This window comes from Mustelus asterias, chromosome 11, assembly GCF_964213995.1.
Source record: "Mustelus asterias chromosome 11, sMusAst1.hap1.1, whole genome shotgun sequence".
In the NCBI taxonomy this organism is placed as follows: domain Eukaryota; kingdom Metazoa; phylum Chordata; class Chondrichthyes; order Carcharhiniformes; family Triakidae; genus Mustelus; species Mustelus asterias.
The window spans coordinates 107,990,279-108,014,763 of NC_135811.1; the positions used below are offsets into that span (position 1 = coordinate 107,990,279).

Here is a 24,485-nt window from a genome sequence, read left to right on the forward strand (position 1 = left end):
CTCCCCCATCCTCTTCTCCCACATAGCTTTGTCCCATTTCCCTTGACCTCTTTCCTCCTTTTCCCAGCCTTTCCTGCGCTCTCTGCCAAGTGCACTGTTACTTGCCCAGCCACATCCCATATATTTGTCCCTCACCCCATCTGCCTTTTCCTCCCCGTCACTTCTCAGCTAAGTTTATGTTTCCCAGTGTCAGACTTCATGGGACAGGTGAAATGATGAAGCAAACCAAATATTGGGCTTGACCATTATCAGTTGGAGGGCATTAGCTATGAGGAAAGGTTGGAGAAGCTTGGTTTGTTCTCACTGGAACGATGGAGGTTGAGGGATGACCTGATAGAAGTCTACAAGATTATGAGGGGCATGGACAGAGTGGATAGTCAGAAGCTTTTTCCCAGGGTGGAAGAGTCAATTACTAGGGGGCATAGGTTTAAGGTGCAAGGGGCAAGGTTTAAAGGAGATGTACGGGTCATGTTTTTTATACAGAGGGTGGTGGGTGCCTGGAACTCGCTGCCGGGGGAAGTAGTGGAAGCAGATACGATAGTGACTTTTAAGGGACAAATACATGAATAGGATGCGAATAGAGGGATATGGTCCCTGGAAGGGTAGGGGGTTTTAGTTCAGATGGGCAGCATGGTCGGTGCAGGCTTGGAGGGCCGAAGGGCCTGTTCCTGTGCTGTAATTTTCTTTGTTCAGTTTGAGTTGCTGCTGATGACCCTAATGAGATGGAGGGTGAGGAGAGAGATCAGAGAATCAGGCACAGAAAGCACCCCAAATCAGACCCAAGCAGCCCCCCCCCCCCCCTCACATAGACAACTGTCCTTATGCCAAGCATTCTGTGTGAGTAGCACTGCTTATGTAAAAAAATCCCATGGCATTTACTCAGAAATTTTCCAACTGTTTTAATATTGGAAAGCTCTCCTGATGGGTAATCTAACTGGTTTATAAGATTATAAATCAAGCGCTGTAATTGTGATGTACAGTTTCATTATCTTACATTAAATAAGTTAATAAAAACAGAATAGATTTTCTTTGTGTGTTTGCTAAGCTGTGCAGGGAATAATTGTGAGAGACTTGAAGGAAGTTTCGCAGAAGCAGAATGTGGAAAGCATACAAGACATGGTTGGGAAAGACATCAGTGAATTGACCAGTGAGCAGGGAACTCTGCAGGTGCAAACCCTCTGCTCTGTAAGAGCCCCATTCACAATGAAAACTCAGCCTCGTCCCAGAGGCATTTCCACACAGTTTAGGATTGATGTGGTTGAGATTTTCTTTTCATTTAACAATGCAGGCCATCTGCATCTGCATGTCCTCCCCTTGTTTCTCCCACACCTTCCCAATTGTTGGAGTTGTCTGTTTTAATGGACTTTCTAAATCACAATATGCCAAACGGGAAACACTGAACAACTGCAGCAGCCCCAGCCTCATGTAGCAAATAAGTGGGAAATTATATTACTCGAGCTCAAGCAGGGAAAGGCGATTTCATGCATTATATATAATTGGCAAAGAAAATGTTTCATAAAGAAAATAATAACTAAGTAGCCAGCGAAATGGGGTATCGTGTGTTCAAGGTAATCAAAATTTATCAAACCTAAAAATCTCTAAATCTGTTTCATTGCAACAACGGCACCTTCCTGTTCTTTTATTAACCTCTGTGGCTTGAATGAAAATTCAAAATACTAGAACAGAGAGCAATGGGTAGGTTCAAGCTATATTCATATATAATCCCTATTCCACTGGCCTTTAAAGAGGGGACCTTATTAGGAGCCATCACACAGAATGTTGGCTATAACTCATAGAATAAACACTGCCCTGTATGTGTACACGGGAATTATTCCTTAGCCAACTGAATAAATTGTAAAGCTGTCCATTTTGTGTGAAGAAGTGTTTCCTGACATCACCCCTGACTGCCCTGGCTCTAATTTGAAGGTTCTACCCCCTTGTTCTGAACTCCTCCCCCTCCCCCTCCACCAGAAGAAATAGTTTCTCTCCATCTACCCTATTGAATCCTTTAATCATCTTAAACAGCTCAATTAGATCACCCCTTAATCTTCAATACTTGAGGGAATATAAACCTAATATATGCAATCTATCTTCATAATTTAACCCTTTTAGCCCTAGTAACATTCTGGTGAATCTACAGTGCTCCACCGTCTAAGGCCAATATATTCCTCCTGAAGTGCTGTGCTCTAAATGTAGTCTTTACTTTGCGTTGCCTTTAGCAACACTACAAAACAAATACTTCTAAAGAATTACAGTCACTCAATATCAGGATATAGTTAACTTTACAGTTCAAAGGCTGTACTTGGAGTGATATCCTGTCCATTGAAAAATGTTCCTTTGCAAACAGCTACAATTCACATCAATCCTGCAGGATCCAGGATTGGGGGAAGGAAATCAGACAGTGTTTGTGCTCCTGATAACCATCCAGACCCCCTCCCCAATCTGCAGGATTAAGGTGAGGCAAGATGCGACTGGGCTGTGATGGCTTCCACAGTTGGATAGTCCGCTGACACTGTGTGCACACAACAAATCAGCCACATGGCTGAGGTATAGGACGGTAGTTGCCATCCTGTGTGTGTCAGTCACCTGTCACTTCATCTCCAAGTCACCAGGTTGAGAGTTCAGGTCCCACTTCAGCGACTTGAGCAAAAATTACAGATTTAACATTTAAGTTCAGTACCAAAGGAGCATTGGACTGTCGGCATTGCTACACCTAGGGAGTGCTGCACTGTCAGTGGTGCTGATTTTTGGCTGAGACATTAAACTGAGTCCCACTTTCCCTCAATTGAATGTAATCGCTATTTCATAGAAGAGTTTTCCCCAGTATCCTGGCCAATATTTACCCTTCAGTCAGCATTACTAAAAAGTGATTGGCCTGTACCTTCTGAGGAGCAGCAATCACTACCGGATTGTCACTCCACTCCTATTTTTCTGCGCCACTATGGAGCTCCACATTTCTGGCCAGGAGTTCCAATCCCATCTTCTTTATTTATCTTTCATGAGATGTGGGGATTTCTGGGCAAGGCTAACTATTGATGCCCATTCATAACTGATGTCCATCCATAACTTGAACTGGGAGGCTTGCTAGGCTATTTCAGAGAGTTGATTTGATTTGATTTATTATTGTCACATGTATTAGTATACAGTGAAAAGTATTGTTTCTTGCGCACTATACAGACAAAGCATACTGTTCATAGAGAAGGAAAGGAGAGAATGCAGAATGTAGTGTTACAGTCATAGCTCTAGGGTGCAGCGAAAGATCAGCTTAGTGCATGGTAGATCCATTCAAAAGTCTGAAGTCTTCAACTCCAGCTCAGGGTTGGAGACTTTTTTGGAGTGTCCTCGGGAGCAGGGAAATTGCCCATCAGAGGGTAGTTAAGGGCCAGCCACATTGCTGTGGATCTGGAGTCACATGTAGGCCAGACCAGGTAAGGTTGACAGATTTCCTTCCCTAAAGGACATTAGTGAACCAGATGGGTTTTTTCTGACAATCAATGATAGTTCCATGGTCACCATTATTGAGACTAGCTTGACATTCCTGATTGATTAATATAATTTAAATTCCACCAGCTGCTGTGGTGGGATTTGAACTCGTCCCCTGATCATTAGCCTGGGCCTCTGGATTACTAGCCCATCTCCCTACTTCAGAAATATGGAATGTACCTTCAATCCAATTGCTTCTTAAAGCACTGGACTGTTGGGGGCAGACATGTCACACCCCTATCTTATGGAACTAGCTGCAATATTCTGGTAAGTCTTCACTAATGCAGTGGAGTAATTTGGGACATTCCCACAGCTTTTCAGAGTATTAATGTATGAGTGAATGTGTAGATAAGTAGGTGGATAGGGTGGGTAAGGTAAGTAGGCGAGGAGTTAGCATGGCCTCTGAGTAGAGTGGTGAGGTTGTGTCAGGTTATGGGAGCTAGTCAGGTGGAGTTGGGGGTAGATGGTCAAGGGAGTGGCAGTTGTATAGTAACTCACGTGTTCGACTACGATTTTCCTGTCTAACATTTCTTGTAAGTTAGAACTGTCTGAAGTCTTCCAGCTCAGATTTGGAGACTTTTTCGGAGTGTCCCAGGGAGCAGGGAAATTGCCCATCAGACTTACTGGGCATTTTCCACGGAGTCAGTGCATTAAAACTTCCAAGGGGTCCCACAGTGCATTTTGGGGGATATGCCCATTCTCCAGTATTCTGTGCCATCATCGAGTCATTTCCTTAATTACTATTTGTGGGAGCTTGCTGTGCACAAATTGGGATGCTCTGTTCCCTATGTTACAACAGTGACTACACTTCCAAAATACTTTATTAGTTTGATACCGCTTTGGGTTGCTCTGAGGTTGTGCATGGCACAATAAAAATGTAAGGCTTTTTGTATAGCATTGTACCCCAGCCAGAGTCCACACCTTCAGGAAATATGGGGAAATCATTTTTTTTTATTGCTTTCAGAATATATGTTTCCTGTTTCCTTCTGAGGGTTAGGATAGTGCCCTGTTTAATAAACCCAGACTGCCCTCTGTTGTGGGCTGACTGTTGGTAAAATGTGTCCTAATGACAAGGCACACTCGGTTAGAATGAATAATATTACTCTGTTTTGAAACTCTATAAAATAGTCGCTTGTAAATTCAATGCGCTGAGATCAAATAAATGTACAAGGCAAACAGCTTTACACGCCACACGGCACAGATGAAGCTGTCCTCATGTTGTGTCTCTCCTGACTGCATTGAATTATTTCCAAACTATGTGAGCCAAATAAACAATGCAAACCACATGCATTTGTGCCAGTAATTATCCAAACACAATCCGCCACCAGCATTAGCCAAAATAATCAGAAACATAAAATTAGAGCCAGGCCATTTAGGGGTGATGTCAGGAAACACTTGTTAACACAAATGATGATGGAAATCTGGAACTCTCTTCCCCAAAAAAGCTGTTGAGCCTGGAAGTTAATTAAATATCTTAAAAGGCAGATAGAATTTTAATAGGCAAGGTTATTAAGGGTTATGTTGCCAAGACGAGAAATTGGAATTGAGTTGTAGACCAGCCATGCCCTTTGCGATAGTAGAACAGGTTCAAGAGGCTGAATAGCCTCCTCCTGTTCATATGCATCTATCCGTCTTAATTTATGAGTGATGGATAAAGGGATTCAATTTAGTTACTGCAACAACAATGACTTGTATTACAGTAGCAACTTAAATGTGGCAAAACTTCACAGTGTGTTACATTAGCAAACAAGATCTGACCTTGAGTCACATGAGATATTTGGACAGGCGATCAAAAGCTTGATTAAAGACACAGGTTTTCATGTATGTCTTAAAGGAAAGAGAGGGATCCAGAAAGGGAATTCCAGAGCTTAGGATCCAGGCTACTGAAAGCACAAGTGCCAGTGATGGAGCGATGAAAAGGACAGAATTGGAAAAGTACGATGGAGGTGAATGAGATTCCAGAAATAGGAAAGGGAATTGAGAGGCCAGGGAGGGATTTGACCAAGGGGATGAGAATTTTAAAGTTGATGCATTGCCATTACTTACTGGAGGCAAAATTTGCTTTGATGTTCCTTGGATAATTTTTGGAAAATAAATCAGTGCCTGGGTGCAAAGAGAAACAGAGAACTTACCCGTTGCTGGAGAGAATCAAAAGGACTTGTGTTAGTTGAACATTCCACAAGTTTGAGCCCTTGAATTTGTCATTTGCAGGATCATGGATCTGCACAGTATGCATTCTTGCCTCCAAGTTCAGGAACCTAGCTCTGCATCCAGCCAAGATTAACATTACAAAGTTCTTGTGCCTCTGTGAGCTGTGAGGATTCTGAGAAAACTGAGTGAAATAAATGCACACAGCGTAGAGCCCTGAACTACTGATGTGGGAAATTAAAAATGTTCACATTGAGGCAGCTCTTTTTGTAGATGTAGTTTTAACTACATATTTGGGACAGTGTCGAGGAATCTTTGACTGCAAGCAACACAAAAAAACTGAGATGTTGATCAGGATCCTAAAACATTGATAGTTGGTCTTTGCAAGAGGATTCCAAAATCAGAATATAAGATAGTCACGAATGAATCCAATCAGGAATTCAGGAGAAACTTCTTTACCCAGAGATGGTGAGAATGGATACATTTAAGGGGAAACTGGATAAATACATGATGGAGAAAGAATTTGAAGGATATGGAGTTGCGTGGGATGAAGTGGGGCGGAAGGAGTTATGTGTGGACCATGGTCGATAGGAACATGGGAGTAAGAGTAGGCCATTCAGCCCTTCAAGCCTGCTCCACCATTCAATACCATCATGGTTAATTCCCCATTTCGCTTTGTCATTGGTATTTTGAAATCTGCTAATCTCTGCTTCAAACATACTCGGGGGCGTTCTTAACATTGCACCCTGCCAGCCAATGGGTGGGTCAAGCCAGTAAGATTGCGCGAGAGCTGAGAAATCAGGTTCACGCCCAGTTTCTTGCCTCCCGTGATCTTACCGGCACCGGATATCCGGCGCGGTCAGCCTTGTGCCCATTTCCAGCGTGAGGCTGAATCATTTATTTAAATAATATTCAAATGTTTTCTACATAGATTTAATGAGCCCAGGATGGAATCGTCTGGGCTCACTAACCTGTGTGGCCTCGCCGGGGAGGTTCTCTCCGACAAGGATCACAGCTGGTCCCCCAGCAACAGGGACCAGTTGTGATGGCCCTGCCGGTAGAACCGGGGGCCATTGAGGCCCCCCAGGGAGGTCAGGGGCAAGGGGGGGGTGCACCTTGGGCAATGCAAGCCTGGTAATGCCACCTTGGCACCCTAGCAGTGCCAGGCTGGTCGCTGAGGTGCATGGGGTGGGGTTGGGCGGACAATCAATCATGGGCGGGGCGTGTGTCGGTCCTGTCGCGGTCACGATAGGCTGCGGGCCCCCGCGGTAACCGTGGTGGGTTGCTGTGCTTTAGGCTGGGAGGCTGGCTGAGGGCAGCAGAGGTTGAGTGACAGATCTCTGCTTTAGAGACCTGTACATGCGCAATGACCCCCTCTGCTGCCTTCAGCCAGCATTCTGGCGACTTAAGCCCCTCCTCCCTCCTCCTACTAGCAAGAAACCATTACTGCTGTTTTTTCATGCACTGAGTGGATAAGATAGCAGATTTGAACTCGCCTATAAAACAGATCTGAAACTCTCTCGTTTCCCCCCTATCCTGGTCTTAGAATTCTTTTGGTAAGATCGCCCCCTCAGTGTCTGAGCTCCCTCAGCCCTCTGGGGTAGAGAATTCCAAAGATTCACAACACTCTGAGTAAGAAAGATTCTCCTCATCTCAGTCCTAAGTGGCTTCCCCTCTATTTTGTCCCCTGTTTTGAAACTCCCCAACCGGGGGAAACATCTACATCTGCCCTGTCTATTGCTTTAAGAATTTTGTCAATTTTGATGAGGTCACCTCTCATTCTTCAATACTCCAGAAAATACAGGCCCTGTTTCCCTTCATAGGAAAGTCCCACCATCCCAGGAACAAGTTGGGTGAACCTTCGCTGCATTCTCTCAATGACAATAATATCCTTCCTGAGATAAGGGGACCAAAGCTGCACACTGCGCACAGTGTTGCATAACCAAAGTTATATCCAATTGAAGCTAGGCAAGTTGATCAAATGGCCTATGTCTGTGCTGCCTTGATAACTCTTAGAATCATAGAGTGCAGAACAGGCCCTTCGATTCGTCAAGTCTGTATCGACATGCAAGAAACATCTGAACTCCCACCTAATCCCATCTACCAACACTTTGTCCATAGCCTTGAATGTTATGATGTGCCAAGTGCTCATCCATGTACTTTTTAACGGAAGTGAAGCAATCTGCTTCTATCACCCTCCCTCTGGGTAAAAATATTTTCCCCACATCCCCCCTAAACCTCCTGCCTTCACCTTGACTCTATGACCATTCATGACTGACCCTTCAACAAAGGGGAAGAGCTGCTCCTTATCCACTTTATCCATGTCCCTCATAATCTTCTACACCTTAATTAGGTCGCCCCTCAGTCTTCTCTTCTCCAACAAAAACAACCCAAGCTTACGCAACCTCTCTTCATAACTTAAATGTTCCATCCCAGGCAGCATCCTGGTGGATCTCCTCTGCACCCCCTCCAGTGCAATCCTCCCAATAATGTGGCGACCAGAACTGCACACGGTACTCCAGCTGTGGCCTCGCCAAAGTTCTATACAACTCCAACATGACTCCCCTGCTTTTGTAATCCCTGCCTCGATTGATAAAGGCAAGTGTCCCAAATGCCTTTTTCACCACCCTACACAATCTTTGACCTCGCGAAAGCCTTCGACACTGTCAGCCAACAAGGCCTGTGGAGGATCATGTCAAAGTTCGGCTGCCCCCCCAAATTCATTCAGATGGTACGCCAGTTCCATGATGGAATGATGGCCAGAGTACTGGACGGCGGAGAATCCTCTGAGGCATTACCAGTCACCCATGGTGTCAAACAGGGCTGTGTGCTCGCACCCACACTGTTCAGCATGATGTTTACTGCCATGCTGAATGATGCCTTCCAGGACAGTGTTGCTGGAATCAGCCTTAAGTACAGAGTGGATGGGAAGCTCTTCAACCTGAGGAGACTTCAAGCTATTACCAAAGTGAAGGAGACTGTTCTGAGAGACTTCCTCTTTGCCGATGACTGCGCCCTGTCGACTGGCTCAGAGCCAGAGATGCAAGTCGGTGTGGACAAATTTTCCACGGCTTGTGACAACTTTGGACTCACCATCAACATTAAAAAGACCGAAGTTATGCACCAGCCTGCTCCTCATGCACCGTACACAGAACCCATAATCACAATCAAAGGGCAGAAACTACAGGCAGTGGACCAGTTCACTTATCTTGGCAGCACCCTCTCCCGAGCAGTGACTATCGATATAGAAGTTAACTGCAGAATAGCAAAGGCAAGTTCTGCTTTCGGTAGACTGCGTTCCACAGCATGGGAATGCCGAGGAATCAGCCCAGCTACAAAACTGAAGGTCTACAGTAGCCGTGGTACTCACTACCCTCCTGTATGCCTGTGAAACGTGGACTGTGTGTCGAAGGCATGCAAGACAGCTCAATCATTTCCACATGACTTGTCTTCGCAGAATATTACGCATCAGATGGCAAGACAAAGTACCAGACACTGAAGTTCTCTCTAGAGCAAGTCTACCATCAGTCCACACACTGCTGATGAGAGCACAGACCCGGTGGGCAGGTCGTGTCATCCGTATGCTGGACGAGCGCAGACCCAAGCAGCTCCTTTTTGGGGAACTCTCTGCTGGAAGACGCTCGCATGGAGGGCAGAAGAAATGTTGCAAAGACACACTCAAGGCCTCCCTGAAGTCGCTTGACATAGACACGACCACCTGGGAAATGCTGGCACAAAACCGCCCTACCTGGAGCTGCCTCATCCACAAGGGCTGTCAAGCTTGTGGAGCAAGGTGCAATGCTGAAGCACAACTTAAGCACGAGCTGCGCAAGTCCAGAGCCACCAGCGCAACAACTACAGCGCCTACACAAGTTTGCCCAATATGTGCCAGGACATTCCATCCCCGAATTGGCCTGATCAGTCATCTTCGGACACACTGCATCCAGCTTCATAATGACTAATGGTGTCGAGGTCCTCATCGACGACAATGGACGAACAACAACTAACATGCCTTTCCACCTTCAGAAATCTGTGGACAAACACACAAAGGTCCCTTTGTTCCACAGAACTTCCTAGTGTCATGCCATTCATTTAATTCTTCCCTTGTCAAATTATTCCTTCCAAAGTGTATCATCTCTCACTTTTCAGGGTTAAATTCCATTTGCCATTATCTGCCCATTTTACCATTCTATATCTTCTTGTAGCCCAAGACACTCAACCTCACTGTTAGCCACCCGGCCAATCTTTGTGTTTTCCGCAAACTTACTAATTCTACCTCCACAGTCATCTATGTTGTTTATTTAAATGACGAATAATGGAGGACCCAACTCCGATCCCTGTGGTATGCCACTAGACACTGGCTTCCAGTCACTAGTCTTGTTACCAACATTGAGTTCAAAAATGTTCTGTTTTTCCTATACCTCTAGATGTGGACACAGTTTATCAGGAAAAGAAAAGAAATCTTACTTAATCAAAACTGAGAGAAAGCTCCAATATTTACCCGGTCCCTCAGGATTCTACTGGAAGGCTCAGTTACTGCAACAACAATAATAGTTCACATAGTGTCTTTAATGTAATGAAATGCCCCAACATGCTCCTCATGAGAACTTAGGCAGAATTTAATACAGAACCACAGAAGTGGATATGAGGGCAGAGAGCTAAAAAGCTGGTCAGTGAGGTAGGTAAAAAGAATTGTTTCAAAGGCGAGAGAGAGGTTTAGGAAAGGAATTCTAGAGCTTGGAGTTCAGGCAACTGAAGGCACAGCCACCAATGGTGGAGCAATTAAAATCAGGGATCTCTGATGCTAGAACTTGAGAGATATTGGGATCATTGATCTCACAGACTCCATCCAAAGGATATGGCATAGAGAGGAGCATAAGACTATGTTGAACATGAGGATGAGAATCTGAAAATCAATGCTTTCCTGGACCGGGAGCTCTGGAATTGCATTCCAAAAGCAGGAGTGGACTCGCCAACATTAAGGGCATTTAAATGGTCATTGGATAAACATATGGATGATATTGGAATAGTGTAGGTTAGATGGGCTTTAGATTGGTTTCACTGGTCGGCGCAACATCGAGGGCCGAAGGGCCTGTACTGCGCTGTAATGTTAAAAACCTCTCTGAGTCTCTTTCCAAAAGGCCAGAATTGGTGGAGTGCAGAGATTACAGAGTGTAGGGAGGCAATGGTGTGATCTAAAAACAACGTAAACATTGTTCTTGGATAGAGATTCCTCTTCGTTTCTGATTTTTTTAATGTTTTGATGACGGGTTCTAAAATTTTAAGATTGCCACGCATTGACCTAACAAGGGGAACAGGTGAAGCAGGGTTACATGTCAGAAGCTAAATAGAATGAACCACAGTAGGAATTCAGTCTTTGTTTTAAAATCATTTTTATGTTGGGATTCTGAATTCCCTTTTTATTAAGGAAACAGCATTTCAGAAGCTTGCCATGCTGTGATTAAAACCTTCAGCCAGTGCTGGCACTGCAGTATTCCTACTGGCAGGAGGATATAATTACACTGTGACAAGTTTACATGGGCACTTACGTTGACGAGTGTTGACAGAGGGCTGGATATTATAGGGTGGGGAATGTAATGCTGATCCCCTCTCTGTTAGAAATGTTAGTCACAAACTGATCGACTTAAAAAAGAGGCCACCCCACACTGATATAATGCACCCGACAGCTTGAACAATCGTGAGTGGGACTTCTGGCCCTCAGTTGGAGGAAGTCCCATCCTTGAGAGCTACCAGTCAGTCTGATTGGCTAGCAACTCCCATCAGTTGCAGCAGTGCTAGTACTCAGTAATGGGCACTGCTGGGACTGCAAGCAGGGCAACGATGAAGAGGTCAGTGGATTCCAGACTCTGGCAAATTCAGGATTTTTGGATCATAGAGGTTCACAGCATGGAAACAGGCCCTTTGGCTCAACTTGCCCATGCCGCCCCTTTTTTAAACCACTAAGCTAGTCCCAATTGCCCGTGTTTGGCCCATATCCCTCTAGACCCATCTTACCTATGTAACTGTCTAAATGCTTTTTAAAAGACAAACATGAACTTGCCTCTACAACTACCTCTGGCAGCTTGTTCCAGATACTCACCACCTTGTGTGTGAAAACAATTGCCCCTCTGGACCCTTTTGTATCTCTCCCTTCTCACCTTAAACCTATGCCCTCTAGTTTTAGACTCCCCTACCTTTGGGAATAGATATTGACTATCTAGCTGATCTATGCCCCTCAATATTTTATAGACCTCTATAAGATCACCCCTAAACCTCCTACGCTCCAGGGGAAAAAGTCCCAGTATCACATCAGGCAGTATATACTGAACATGCACAGGTGCCACTTCCCCATGCTGCCTACTTCACAAGTTACAAAGTCAGAGCTCGCAGGAAAAACAACTCCATACCCAGGAAGATGAGTTACAATGAGAAATATTACCATGGGCTGGGGGATTGAGGAGAGTTGGGGGAGGGGCGGGGGATGGGGGGGGAGAATTATTCACAGACATTCAGCTGGTATGGACCAGAACCTTCCCTGAAACAAGGAAATAGCCTCTTTTCATTTCCAAGTGCTGACCGGCACGGGCAGACTGAGTCATCAGCATTCAACAATCAAAAGGATGGCCATTCAGAGAGAGGCTCAGCAGGACAAAGCCCACAGATAATCCTCCTGACCACTCAATGCAAGACTTGTGATGCCAGAGGGTCAGAGAGCAGGAGTGAGGAGACAAAGGAGGCCAGTTGTCCAGACTCAAAACCTTAGCTCTGTTCTCTCTCCACGGATGTTGACAGATCTGCTGAAATTTTCCAGCATTTTCTGTTTTTGATTCCCTACTCTCACCTGCCAAACTCAATACTTGGGTCAGTTGGCTTGTTAACAAGCTCAATTGCACCTGAATATTTTTTTTAACAGCAGGCAGGATCCAAGTGTGTTGACATTGGGTTTGTAATCTGAAAAAATCCCAGTCATAGAAATAAATAATGGGAAAGGTTAGCAATTAAGAAAGGGAAAAGGAACTTGCATTTCTCCAGTGCCCGCTATGACCTCTGGACAACCCAAAGCACTTTACAGTTAACAAAGTATTTTTGAAGTGTAGTTAATGGCATAATTTAGGAAGCACAGCAGGCAATCTATGCACAGCAAGATCCCACAAACAATATTGTGATAATGACCAGACTAAACTGTGCAAAGGAATCTGGTTATGAACCTGAGGGAGTTGCCAAAATGATGTAAAATAAGAAGTGATGACCCCACAGTCAAGAAGTCTTTGCAGATGAAGCAAATTTCATTGAATAATGCCAGTGAGAAATGATCAGAGCTCATTGAAAACAAAATATCAGGAATTGTTCCTTTTAAAAAACGCACAACCTCACCCTCCCCACCCCCTCAGGAATTGGAAGAGTTCACCTGACTTCTCTCAGCCACTGCTTTTGTAATCTGCCTTTAAGGGATAGCAGCATATCATCACTGGAAGGGAAGCGTGTCATGTGATCCAGTCTCAGTTTCACTGGCCTGTGAGCAGAGCATAGCACACAGCTCTGCTGCTTGCTGGTGTATTCAAGATTCCTGCCCGTGTATGTATGCTCTTATGTGCTTAGTTTTATTAAATGAACCCACAATGTGTTTGCACAATCCTTTGAGTGATTGGTGCCTTTATAGCATGATAAAAACACAGCAACTGCCACCCACGTTGACCTTTCCTCATTCACTTACTGCTTTTTCAACTAAATTATATAAACAAAAAAACATAATCTCCCCCATGATTAGATTCAGATTTAAGCACGCAGGTATACACTCACTCATCCAAGTTCACACTCAGTCTCACACTCATCTACCTACATACCTGCATACATTCCTACACACGATCCAAACTCTCACTCGCTCACAGATTTTGAAATTTAACATTCTGGGCGTTCACACAGTTATCAGTTCACACAGGTATTGCACAGATATCACACTCAACATCACTAGATTAGATTATCTGGTCATTTATCTTGTTACTGTTTGTGGGATCTTTCTGTGTACAGTGTTTCCTACATTACAACAGTGTCTACATTTCTAAAGGTGCGCAATTGGTTGTAAAGCAACTTGGGAGACTGGGAGGTTGTGAATGGAGCTATACAAATGCATGTTCCTTGTTTCTGACCCTGGTAAATCAGTCTCTATGCAGCTGAGGAGAAAAAATCCCAATCTATTATTCAGAGGATGAGGATAGAAAAAGCACACAAGGTAACAATGTTGCATCTATTAGGGTTTACTATTACAAGATACATGATGAGTTAACTAAGCTTAACAATGAAGGAAGGGTTGGATTTCCAATGCTGCCACCTTCCCTTGGGTCAATGCTGAGACTCTGTGTGGGGAAGGCTCCCTCGAGTGAAAGGAGGATGTTTTTAATGTGTCGCCCACTCCAGCACCAGAGGATCAATTTAATGGAGGGCAGAATCTATTGAAGACCTGATCAAGTTTTGCATCAGGATTGTAGAAAGGTTGACATCAATAATCCAGGTCAACGCTCCCAATGTGGCACAGTGGCACAGCACCAGGGACCCGGGTTCAATTCCGGCCTTGGGTGACTGTCTGTGTGGAGTTTCTCCCCATGTCTGCGTGGATTTCTCTGGGTGCTCCGGTTTCCTCCCCCAGTCCAAAGATGTGCAAGTTAAGTGGATTAGCCAGGGTAAATAAGCAAGTTCGCTGGGATAGAGCAGGGGAGTAAGCCTTGGTAAGATGCTCTTTCAGAGAGTCAGTGCAGACTTAATGGGCCAAATGGCCTCCTTCGGCACTGTAAGGATTGTATGGTTATGCCAATACTAAGGGAGTGCCGCTCAGTCTTTTGGATGAGATGTTAAACTGATGTCCTGTCTGCCCTCTCCAGTAAAAGATTCCATGCCACTACTTTACGGAAGAGTGGGGGAGTTCTTCCCCATGTCCTCGCCAATATTTATCCCTCAACCAACATCACTGAAAAACAGACTAGTTATCGCAGTACTAGTGCATAAGAAGGTTCAGGTTCTAATTGAGCTGTTTAAAATGATAAAGGAATTCTATCAGGTAGATAAAGGGGAACTGTCCTCTGATTGGGTGGCATCCAGAACAAGGGAAAAAAATGTAAAATTTGGGCCAAGCCATTCAGGGTGAAATCAAAATGAATTTTTACACAAAGTGGAGTGAAAATCTGGAACTCTCTCCCACAAAAGGCTGTGGATGCTGAGAGTCACGTGAAATTTTCAATTAATTTATATTTCTTGGGTACAGGTATCAAAACACATGGAGCAAGGACTGATAAATGGGATTGAAGTGTACATCAGTCATAATTTAATTAAATGGCAGAGCAGGTTGGAGGGGCTGAAGGGCCTCCTCCTGCTCCTAATGTTCCAACACACTGGAGACTGTAAGTACCTTCACTGTCAGTGCTAATATCCATTATACAACACACATTAACATGGTGTTATAGCAGCATACAGCTTGGGTTCCATCACTGGCACTGTTGTGCTTGATGTAAAATATGGTTATGTTATCAGTAAGTCATAATAACAGCAGTAAGCCTTCATAATCTCCGGTTCTTTTGATTCATCGTGATTCTCCTTTCATACATCAAATGCAGGGTGGTGTGCTGGTTAAAGGTTGATGAATGAGGGGGCCCTACTGTGTTGCCAAGATCTTTCAGCCAGCTTGCAAGCAGACAGGATGGCAAAAGGCAACGGATGCAAGCATCAGCAAAAAAATTATTATATCAGCCACTCGTTCCTGGCAGCTGGTGCTGGAAGTCTGATAACACAGGAGTACCTGGGAGCAGTCACTTAGCAACATGCCGCTGGGGCACTGAGACAGTTTGACAGTGTAATTGTCAGACCATCTCCCAGAAGAGGCTGACCTGCAAAGTGGTTGACTCGTAGGTGACACTCCCCCCCCCCCCCCCCCCTCATTCGCCACCAGCCCAACAAAACTGAGAAATGTGGGTATTTGGACATGATGCTGTTAACAGATCAACCAAGAATGTCGCTCACTAATACCTCCCTGTAACTAAAGGGGCAAAGGGAGCAACAGACACACAACCATCCCCTGGAAATTGGCACTGATCACAATTCCCGAGATGAGTTCAGTATATTACAAATTTAGTATCATTAGCCAGCAGCTGCACAGTTTAATGCCAGCACCAATATAAATATTCGAAATGGGAGTGTTAGGGTTTTACAGCTCTTCATTTTGCTGTCAATATGACCTTAGGATCATTGGCACCGTGCACTGATGGAGAGAAGGGAGATGCTGAATAATATGGTTCGCATGTGTTGCAAGCTGTCCATTTTTCTGATACATTCTCAACTCAAAGTCAGACCATCGATAACAAAGGAAGAAATGTCAGTGTTTGGTGCAAGTCATTTTTCTCGATTTCTTATTTCTCTTGCAACATATCTGTTGAAATATTAATGATCATCCATGTTACAATCTTCCTAGCTTGCAAGTTCAGTCGTGGAGGAGAGATTTGTTTTTAGGTTTTCAAAGTCAAATCACATTAAAAATAAAGATCAGTTTGGATAAAAAGCTCGTTGATTTTGTGATTCCAGGATAACAAATGCGCCCTCTTCATATTATCCCTTTGTTGAAAGCTAGAATTTGCATTTATGTAGCACCTTCCACAGCATCAGGATGTCCCAGAGAGCTGACTGTACTTCATCAAGTTACAGCAACCAATTTGTGCACAGCAAGATCCCAAAAACAGAAATGTGACAAGGAGCAGATCATCTGAAGATGTTGGTTGAGGGATAAATATTGTCCATGATAAAGGAGGAATCTCCCTTGTTCAATTAGTGGCCATGGAATCTTTTGCATTCATCTGAGAGGGAAGATGGGCCTTCAGGTTACTGTTTAATCTGAAAGACGATGCCTCTGACATGGCAGTACTCTCACAGTACCGGCAGCAGGAGAACCAGGTTGGATCATTTGTTCAAGTCTGTGGAGTGGAACTTGAGCTCACCAATTCCTGATGCAGTAACAGAAAGATCTGAAATATAAGCAGAAAATGTTGGAAAAACTCAGCAGGTCTGGCAGCATGCGTAGATAGAGAAACAGAGTTAACATTTGAGTCTGTATGACTCTTCTTCTGAAGACTCAAAACATTAACTCTGTTTCTCTCCACAGATGCTGCCAGATCTGCTGAGATTTTCCAGCGTTTTCCATTTTTATTTCAGATTTCCAGCATCTGCAATATTTTGCTTTTATAAGAAAAATCTTAACCAAAATCTCTGTTTTCTTCTTCCCTTTCAGGACTACAATCACTATGGTTGGTGGGTTGGTGAGATGAAAGGCCTAATTGGCATAGTACCAAAGGAATACCTGATTGAAGCCTATGAAATTTGAAGGACGGGTCTGTATTCTTAGCTTAAAAAGTAATTCAGTATTGTTTCCAATGATTTAAAACATACACGAGTGTCCAAAATACTAGTTGATTAAAATTATGGTACTTTCCATTTTAAATTAAAATTGGAATCAAAGGGCGTGTTTCCAATGGGGATCCATAGGCTTTGGGAGAAAGGAGGGGTAATTTCTCAGAATATTTCACAAACCCCAAAAAGGTAACTCTACCGATACAGTTCTTCCTAAATTAAAATTCAAGATAAAGAGACCAGTCTAATATGAAAGCAGTTTCTTTCAGTTAACATGATCTCGGCAAATGTGTTAAAACAAAAATGCCAAACATACTGATGAGTTGATGGGGGTTAAGAGAGAGAGAGAGAGACGATGCACCCAACAGGAAAGATGGAACTGGCTGCAACTCCGTTTTCTAAAAATAACGTGGGGGAATGACCGGACAGATGTATTTAAACAGAATTGTTATGGCGCAGAAGGAGGCCATTTGGCCAATTGCATCTGCACCAGCTCTTCAAACAGGAATCATGACTTAGTGCCATTCCCTGCCTTTTCCCCCTACCCCTGCACATTGGGTAAGATTTTATAGCCTGGCTTGTCCCAAAACCGTAAAATCCTGCCCATGGTCAATGGATTTTTCCATGGTCCACCCCCTCACCTGCTCCAATTGCCGTGGCGGACGGGGCAATAAAGTTCTGGCCATTGTTTCTATTCAAATAATCATCTAATGCCCTCTTGAATGCCTCGATTGAACCTGCCTCCACCGCACTTCCAGGCAGTGCATTCCAGACCTGAACCGTGTGAATAAGTTTTTTCTTGCATCACATTGCTTCTTTTGCAAAGCATTTTAAATCTGTGCCCTCTCATTCTTGATCCTTTTATAAGTGGGAACAGTTTCTCCCAAACTACTCTGTACAGCCCTTCATGATTTTGAGCATCTCTATCAAATCTGCTCTTTGCCTTCTTCTCTCCAAGGAGAACAGACCCAACCTCTCCAATCTGTCCTCATAGCTGAAGTTTCTCATCCCTGGAACCATTCTTGTAAACCTCTTCTGCACTTTCTCCAATACGCTCACACCCTTCCTATTGTGTGGTGCCCAAAACTATGCACAATATGCCAGCTAAGGTCAAACTAGTGTCTTGTATAAGTTCAGCATAACCGCCTTGTTCTTTACTCTTACGAAAATATCAGAACTGAGATTGAAAGGTTTTGTGAATGGCTATGAAACCACAATGGAATTAAGATGAAGATCATCCATGATCTAATTGAATAATGAAAGCGGCTTTGGGGCTGACTAGCATCATGTTCTTCTGTAAGGGAGGGCAATCTACTCTTACGACTTTAATGCTGTTTCCACTTCGAAAATGGCTCTCAGTCTGACTCCCTCCCTCAGTCTGATGCCAGTAGAACTATATCCCAACATGGATCAGGGCCTCTAGAAAGTAGAGGGGAGATAGCAGTTGAGCAGTATTCGCATTCGTATGAACATTAGCGATATGAAAAAGCATGAATGTGTCAAAGGATTCCTTTATTACACTGGCGAGTAGTGAAGAGAAGAATGCTTCTCACACTCCTCTGTTTTGATGAATTTTTCATACCAATATTTCCTTTCTCAATTTCTGTTTCTGTGCTGTGTCCTCTGACAGTGGGTCACTCATTACAAGAATTGCCTAGACCCTACGATGTGACTTGGACAACTGACTGTTGGCTAACAGCACCAAGGAAGCTTCTGTGTGCTCCTGCCTCTCTACAACCAACTGGGCATCACATCTTCAAGCTAAACACATCCAGACATCTTTACTGAAGAAGAGATGAGGCCTCAAGCTGTGTCACCTACCATTCATCCTCCATTGCATAGTAATTAAATAAAGGCATGATTCAGCCATTTTAAGGCAATGCTGCCTCATGGGACTCTCTCGCGGTAGCAGAACTCAATAAGTCTTTCTCTACTATTGGTCAAGGTTATTCTCTACCCACACCAACTTCTCCCACCCCCTGAAAATTTGGGTTGATTGGATCTGGTAGGGAGGGGGCAGTGGAGATGCCAATACTGCAGGAATATTCAGGAGTGTCCAACAATTAACAATTAATCTCCAGGTCACTGCCGGAAGACAAATTGAGCCTTGTGCTGACTTTTTGAAAGAGCTGTCTAATTAGTCCTACTCCCCTGATCCTTCTGCATTACTATGAAAATGATTTATTTTCAAGTATTCATTCCATTGTCCATTGTATCTGTTTCCACTTCCCTTTCAGACCATGCACTGTGTCTGTTCTTCATGTTCTTTCATCTACTAACCTTTGTTAGTAGATGAAAGCAGGAATGTGTGCTTATATAATTCGGGACAGCAGATTCCCTGCCTTAAAGGACATTAATGAACCAAATGGGTTTTTACGACAACTGACAATAGTTTCATGGTCATCATTAGACTTTTAATTCCCGACCATTTTCATCCGTCATGTTGAGATTTGAACCCAGGTTCCCAGATCTTGCTTTGGATCTCTGGATTACTAGTCCAGTGACAACTGCTTCCCCAATGGGAGGAACGCCCTCTTTCTGTGCCATAAATCCAATGTATTCCTATGTCATTTTAAAAATGTTGGTGCTGGTGGAGGAGGTAGATCTTCCAGCCTTTCCAGAATGGTCAGGAATCTCTTGGCATTGGCATCAAAAGCAATCCAGAAGATTTTAAAATGTCAAAGCAAATGAATTAATGCATACGATAATTTATACACTGAAACTCATTGCTCATTGTAGACCAGTAATCTGGAGGCACACTAAGCAGCATGATGACATAAAACATAAACCAGCACTGACACGGGTCACGTGTACTGCGCTCATCAACATCTTTACCTGTTTTTTTCCACCAAGTAGGTTAAAGCGTGAATATGTGGTCGTAGAGAAGAGTTTGTATTAATTTGCTTCTCAGTCGGAGGGAGCTCCTCGCTATCTTGACCCAGTAAATGTTCTGGTATAAAATATGAATTTTCCACCCCTCCCACACTGTTCCAGAATTCCTCGCTGGGCACGGTGAATGAGCTACAACAGGAGTAGCTGCAAAAATAACTCCGAGTAATGGAATGGTGACTGTCATGTCTCTGGCTGCTTGTTTCCTCAGTAAGTGGCTCAGAGGGCAGCTCAGCAGCTGTCCCTGGAGTGAGTGCAGTGTGAGCGGACGTGGGGAGTCGGCCTTTCTGCTAAAGTATGGGGCATGAGGCTATTGGCATGGAGTGCACACAGGCGTTTCGCTCCTTGCCTGACACGGAATGCAGGCAGCCAGTAGTGCCTCTGTCCTGTCCTGATAGCACCAACTGACAAATTGCTAAGAAAGCAGAATCTGTGATACTAAGTGTCAGCCTCACCAGCTCATCCCCTCCGGAGCAGCAACTGGAGTGATTCCCACTCCACATCCATGGCCGAGGGCCACTGCGCCACCTGCTGCCCCGCAAGGAGGTCAGCTCCGTGTCTGGAACCCTCTGGCTGTAGCTCAGAGATTGGCACTGAATCGCCAAACAATTAAACTCAGTACGACAAAAATGCATGTCTGTGATGGTCTACTAAATTCTTTTCATCTTTTATTCAAATTTCTTATCTAAAAATCAATCCAATTTAACTGAAAAAATCTTCAGTGAATCTCAAGCAAACTGCATAGGGCAATTCAGTTACTCTGTCCAATGTCCCCATCGACTCGTCTAAAGGAGGACACGGGAAAGACAGCAGCACCGAGAGAGTGTGAGAGGAGGACACCGGGACAGACAGACAGTCAAAAGCACTTAGAGGAGAGTGTGAGAGGAGGATTTAGAAGATTTAAGCGAGTGGTAGAGTAATGCAGTACTGTGATTTAGAGTGGGTCCTGGACTGTTGTATACAGAATAGTGTATTTGGTATTTTGTAATGAGAATCTAACACTCAGGATCATCTAGTTAGCTGTAAATTAATTTAATAGAAACTTATTTTTAATTAAATAGTTGCTAGAGGGTAAAAATGGCAGTCAGTGAGGTAGTAGGCTTCTCCTGCGGAATGTGGGAAATCAGAGACAGTTCGAATGTCCCTGATGACTACATCTAGAGGAAGTGTGTCCAATTGCATCTCCTGTCAGTCCACATGGATTGGTTGGAGCAGTGGTTGGAGCGGCAGTTGGACAGATTTAGGAGCATGCAAGAGGCAGAAAGCATTGTAGACAGGGGTTTTAGAAATGTGGTCACGCCCAAGGTTCAGGCAGATAGATGGGTGACCAATAGAGGGGGCAGGAAGACAGTGCAGGAGTCATAGAACCCCTACAGTGCAGAAAGCAGCCATTCAGCCCATCAAGTCTACATCGACCATAATCCCACCCAGGCCCTATTTCCGTAACACCACACATTTACCCTGCTAATCCCTCTGTGGATATCCTCCTCTCTAGCAAGTCTCCAGATTTGGGTACTGTTGGGGGGGTAGATTGTCTATCATGGGATTGCAACAGCAGTAGCCAGAGCAGTGGCACCACAACTGGCTCTGTTGTACAGCAGGGAGGGTCAAAGTGCAGTAGAGCAGTAGTAACAGAAAACTTTATAGTCAGGGACACAGATAAACATTTCTGTGGCCGCAAAAGGGACTCCTAGATGGGTGCAGGACATCCTGAAAGGGAGCAGCCAGAAGTCGTGGTAGACGATGGTACTAACAACATAGGCAAGAAGGTTGAGGAGGTCCTGCAAAGGAAGGTCAGGGAATTAGGTAGTAAGTTGAAAATCAGCACCTCAGGATTACTGCCTGTGCTAGGTGCCAGTGAGGCTAGGGATAGGAAGATAGTACAGTTAAAGACGTGACTAAATAGCTGGTGTTGGAGGGAGGGCTTCAGATATGTGCATCATTGGGATGTCTTACAGTTCAGGTGGGACCTGTACAAGAAGGACGGGTTGCTCCTAAACTGGAGGGGCACCAATATGCTGGCAGGGAGGTTTGCTAAAGTCACTCGGGAGGGTTTAAACTAGTGTGGCATGGGGTGGAAACCAGAGCAGTAGGTCAGCAAGTGAAATAACCAAGGAGGAGTTAGAGACTAAGAGGAAAAACAGACAGGGATTACTGAATATGGCAGAACTGGTGGATGAAGTGTATTTTAACGTGAGGAGTATAACAGGTAAGGCAGATGTACTTAAAGTTTGGAATAGTACATATAAATATGATGTTGTAGCTATTACAGAGACTTGGTTGAGAGAGGGACAAGATTGCAGCTTAATATTCCCGGATTTAGATGTTTCAGGGTGATAGAGAGGGATGTAAAAGATGTGGGGGAGTTGCGTTACTGATTAGGGCGAATACCATAGCTGTAATGAGGGAGGACACCTTGGAGGGCTCATCCAGTGAGGCCATAAGAGTCAAGCTCAGGAATAGGAAGGGTGCAATCACTTTGGTGGGGTTGTCTACAGACTTTCCAACAGTCAATAGGAGATAGAGGAACAGGAAGGATGTAAATAAGGTTGAAAGAGTGCAGAGAAGGTTCACAAGGATGTTGTCGGGACTTGAGAAGCTGAGTTACAGAGAGAGATTGAATAGGTTGGGACTTTATTCCCTGGAGCGTAGAAGATTGAGGGGAGATTTGATAGAGGTGTATAAGATTTTGATGGGTATAGATAGAGTGAATGCAAGCAGGCTTTTTCCGCTGAGGCTAGGGGAGAAAAAAACCAGAGGGCATGGGTTAAGGGTGAAAGGAGAAAAGTTTAAAGGGAATATTAGGGGGGGCTTCTTCACGCAGAGAGTGGTGGGAGTGTGGAATGAGCTGCCGGATAAAGTGGTAAATGCGGGGTCACTTTTAACATTTAAGAAAAACTTGGACGGGTTCATGGATGAGAGGGGTGTGGAGGGATATGGTCCAAGTGCAGGTCAGTGGGACTAGGCATAAAATGGTTCGTCACAGACAAGAAGGGCCAAAAGGCCTGTTTCTGAGCTGTAATTTTCTATGGTTCTATATGTGGACAATATCATGGAAAAATGTAAAAACAACAGGGTTGTGGTGGGTGATTTTAACTTCCCCTATATTGACTGGGACTCCCTTAGTGCCAGGGGTTTGGATTGGGGGTTTTGGGGGCGGGGGGGGGGGGTGGATTTGTTTGGTCCAGGAGGATTTCTTGAGGCAATATATAAAAATAATCCAACTTGGGGAGGGGCCATACTCAACCTGGTATTGGAGAAGGAGCCCAGCCAGGTGATCAAAGTTTCAGTGGGAGAGCATTTTGGGAACAGTGACCATAATCCCATAAGTTTTAAGTCATAAGTTTAAGGATAAGAGTAGTCCTTGGGTGAAAGTACAAAATTGAGGGAAGGCTAAATATAACAATATTAGACAGAAAACGGGAATGTAGATTGGAGGGGTTGCTGTTTGAGGGTAAATCCACATCTGTCATTTTGTATCCTCTTTAGTCACAGAAGAGGTCCCAGGACTGGAAAATAGCCAATGTTGTTCCTTTGTTTAAGAAGGGCAACAGGGATAATCAGGGAAATTACAGGCCGGTGAACCTCAATGTCAGTGGTAGGTAAATTATTGGAGAAGATTCTCAGGGACAGGATTTACTTACATCTGGAAAAATATGGACTTATTAGCGATCGGCAGCATGGCTTTGTGCAGGAGAGGTCATGTCTCACAAACTTGATTGAGTTTTTGAGGAAGTGACAAAGATAATTGATGAGGTGGAAGGGTGTTTTTCTGACTGGAGATCTGTGACCCTCAGGGATCAGTGCTGGGACCTCTGGTGTTTGTAATATATATAAATGACTTAGAGGAGAATGTAGGTGACCTGATTAGTAAGGTTGCGAACAACATCAAGACTGGGGTAGCTGCTGATAGTGAGGAGAATTGCTAGAGGATACAGCAGCCTATAGATAGGCTGGAGACTTGGGCAGAGAAATGGCAGATGAAATTTAATTTGGAAAAATGTAAGAATATAAGGTGATGCATTTTGGGAGGTCCAATGCAGTAGGGAAATATACAGTAAATAGCAGAACCCTTAGAAGCATTAACATACAGGGCGGCATGGTAGCACAGTGGTTAGCACTGCTGCTTCACAGCTCCAGGGACCTGGGTTCAATTCCTGGCTCGGGTCACTGTCTGTGTGGAGTTTGCACATTCTCCTCGTGTCTGCGTGGGTTTCCTCTGGGTGCTCCGGTTTCCTCCCACAGTCCAAAGATGTGCGGGTTAGTTCGATTGGCCGTGCTAAAATTGCCCCCTAGTGTCCTCGATTGCGCAGGTTAGAGGGATTAGCGGGTAAATATGTAGGAATATTGGGGTAGGGCCTGGGTGGGATTGTGGTCGGTACAGACTTGATGGGCCAAATGGCCTCTTTCTGCACTGTAGGGATTCTATGATACAGAGGGAACTTGATGTACAGGTCTACAGTTCCCTGAAAGTGGCAACGCAAGTGAATAAGGTGATCAAGAAGACATATGGCATGCTTGCCTTTATTAGTTGGGGCATAGAGTATAGAAATTGGCAAGTCATGTTGCAGCTGTATAAA

General features: G+C 44.3%; 1 protein-coding gene across 1 annotated transcript in view; it reads left to right on the top strand.

Annotated features, from left to right (window-relative positions):
- The window catches only part of skap1 (src kinase associated phosphoprotein 1), a 402,040-nt gene extending 383,146 nt beyond the window's left edge, over positions 1-18,894 (top strand). The window contains exons 12-13 of the mRNA XM_078224498.1: positions 16,898-16,997; positions 18,647-18,894. Coding sequence (XP_078080624.1) covers positions 16,898-16,990 — 93 coding nt within the window. The 3' untranslated portion in view covers positions 16,991-16,997; positions 18,647-18,894. The remainder of the gene's footprint in view (positions 1-16,897; positions 16,998-18,646) is intronic.
- Positions 18,895-24,485: the final 5,591 nt, after the last annotated feature.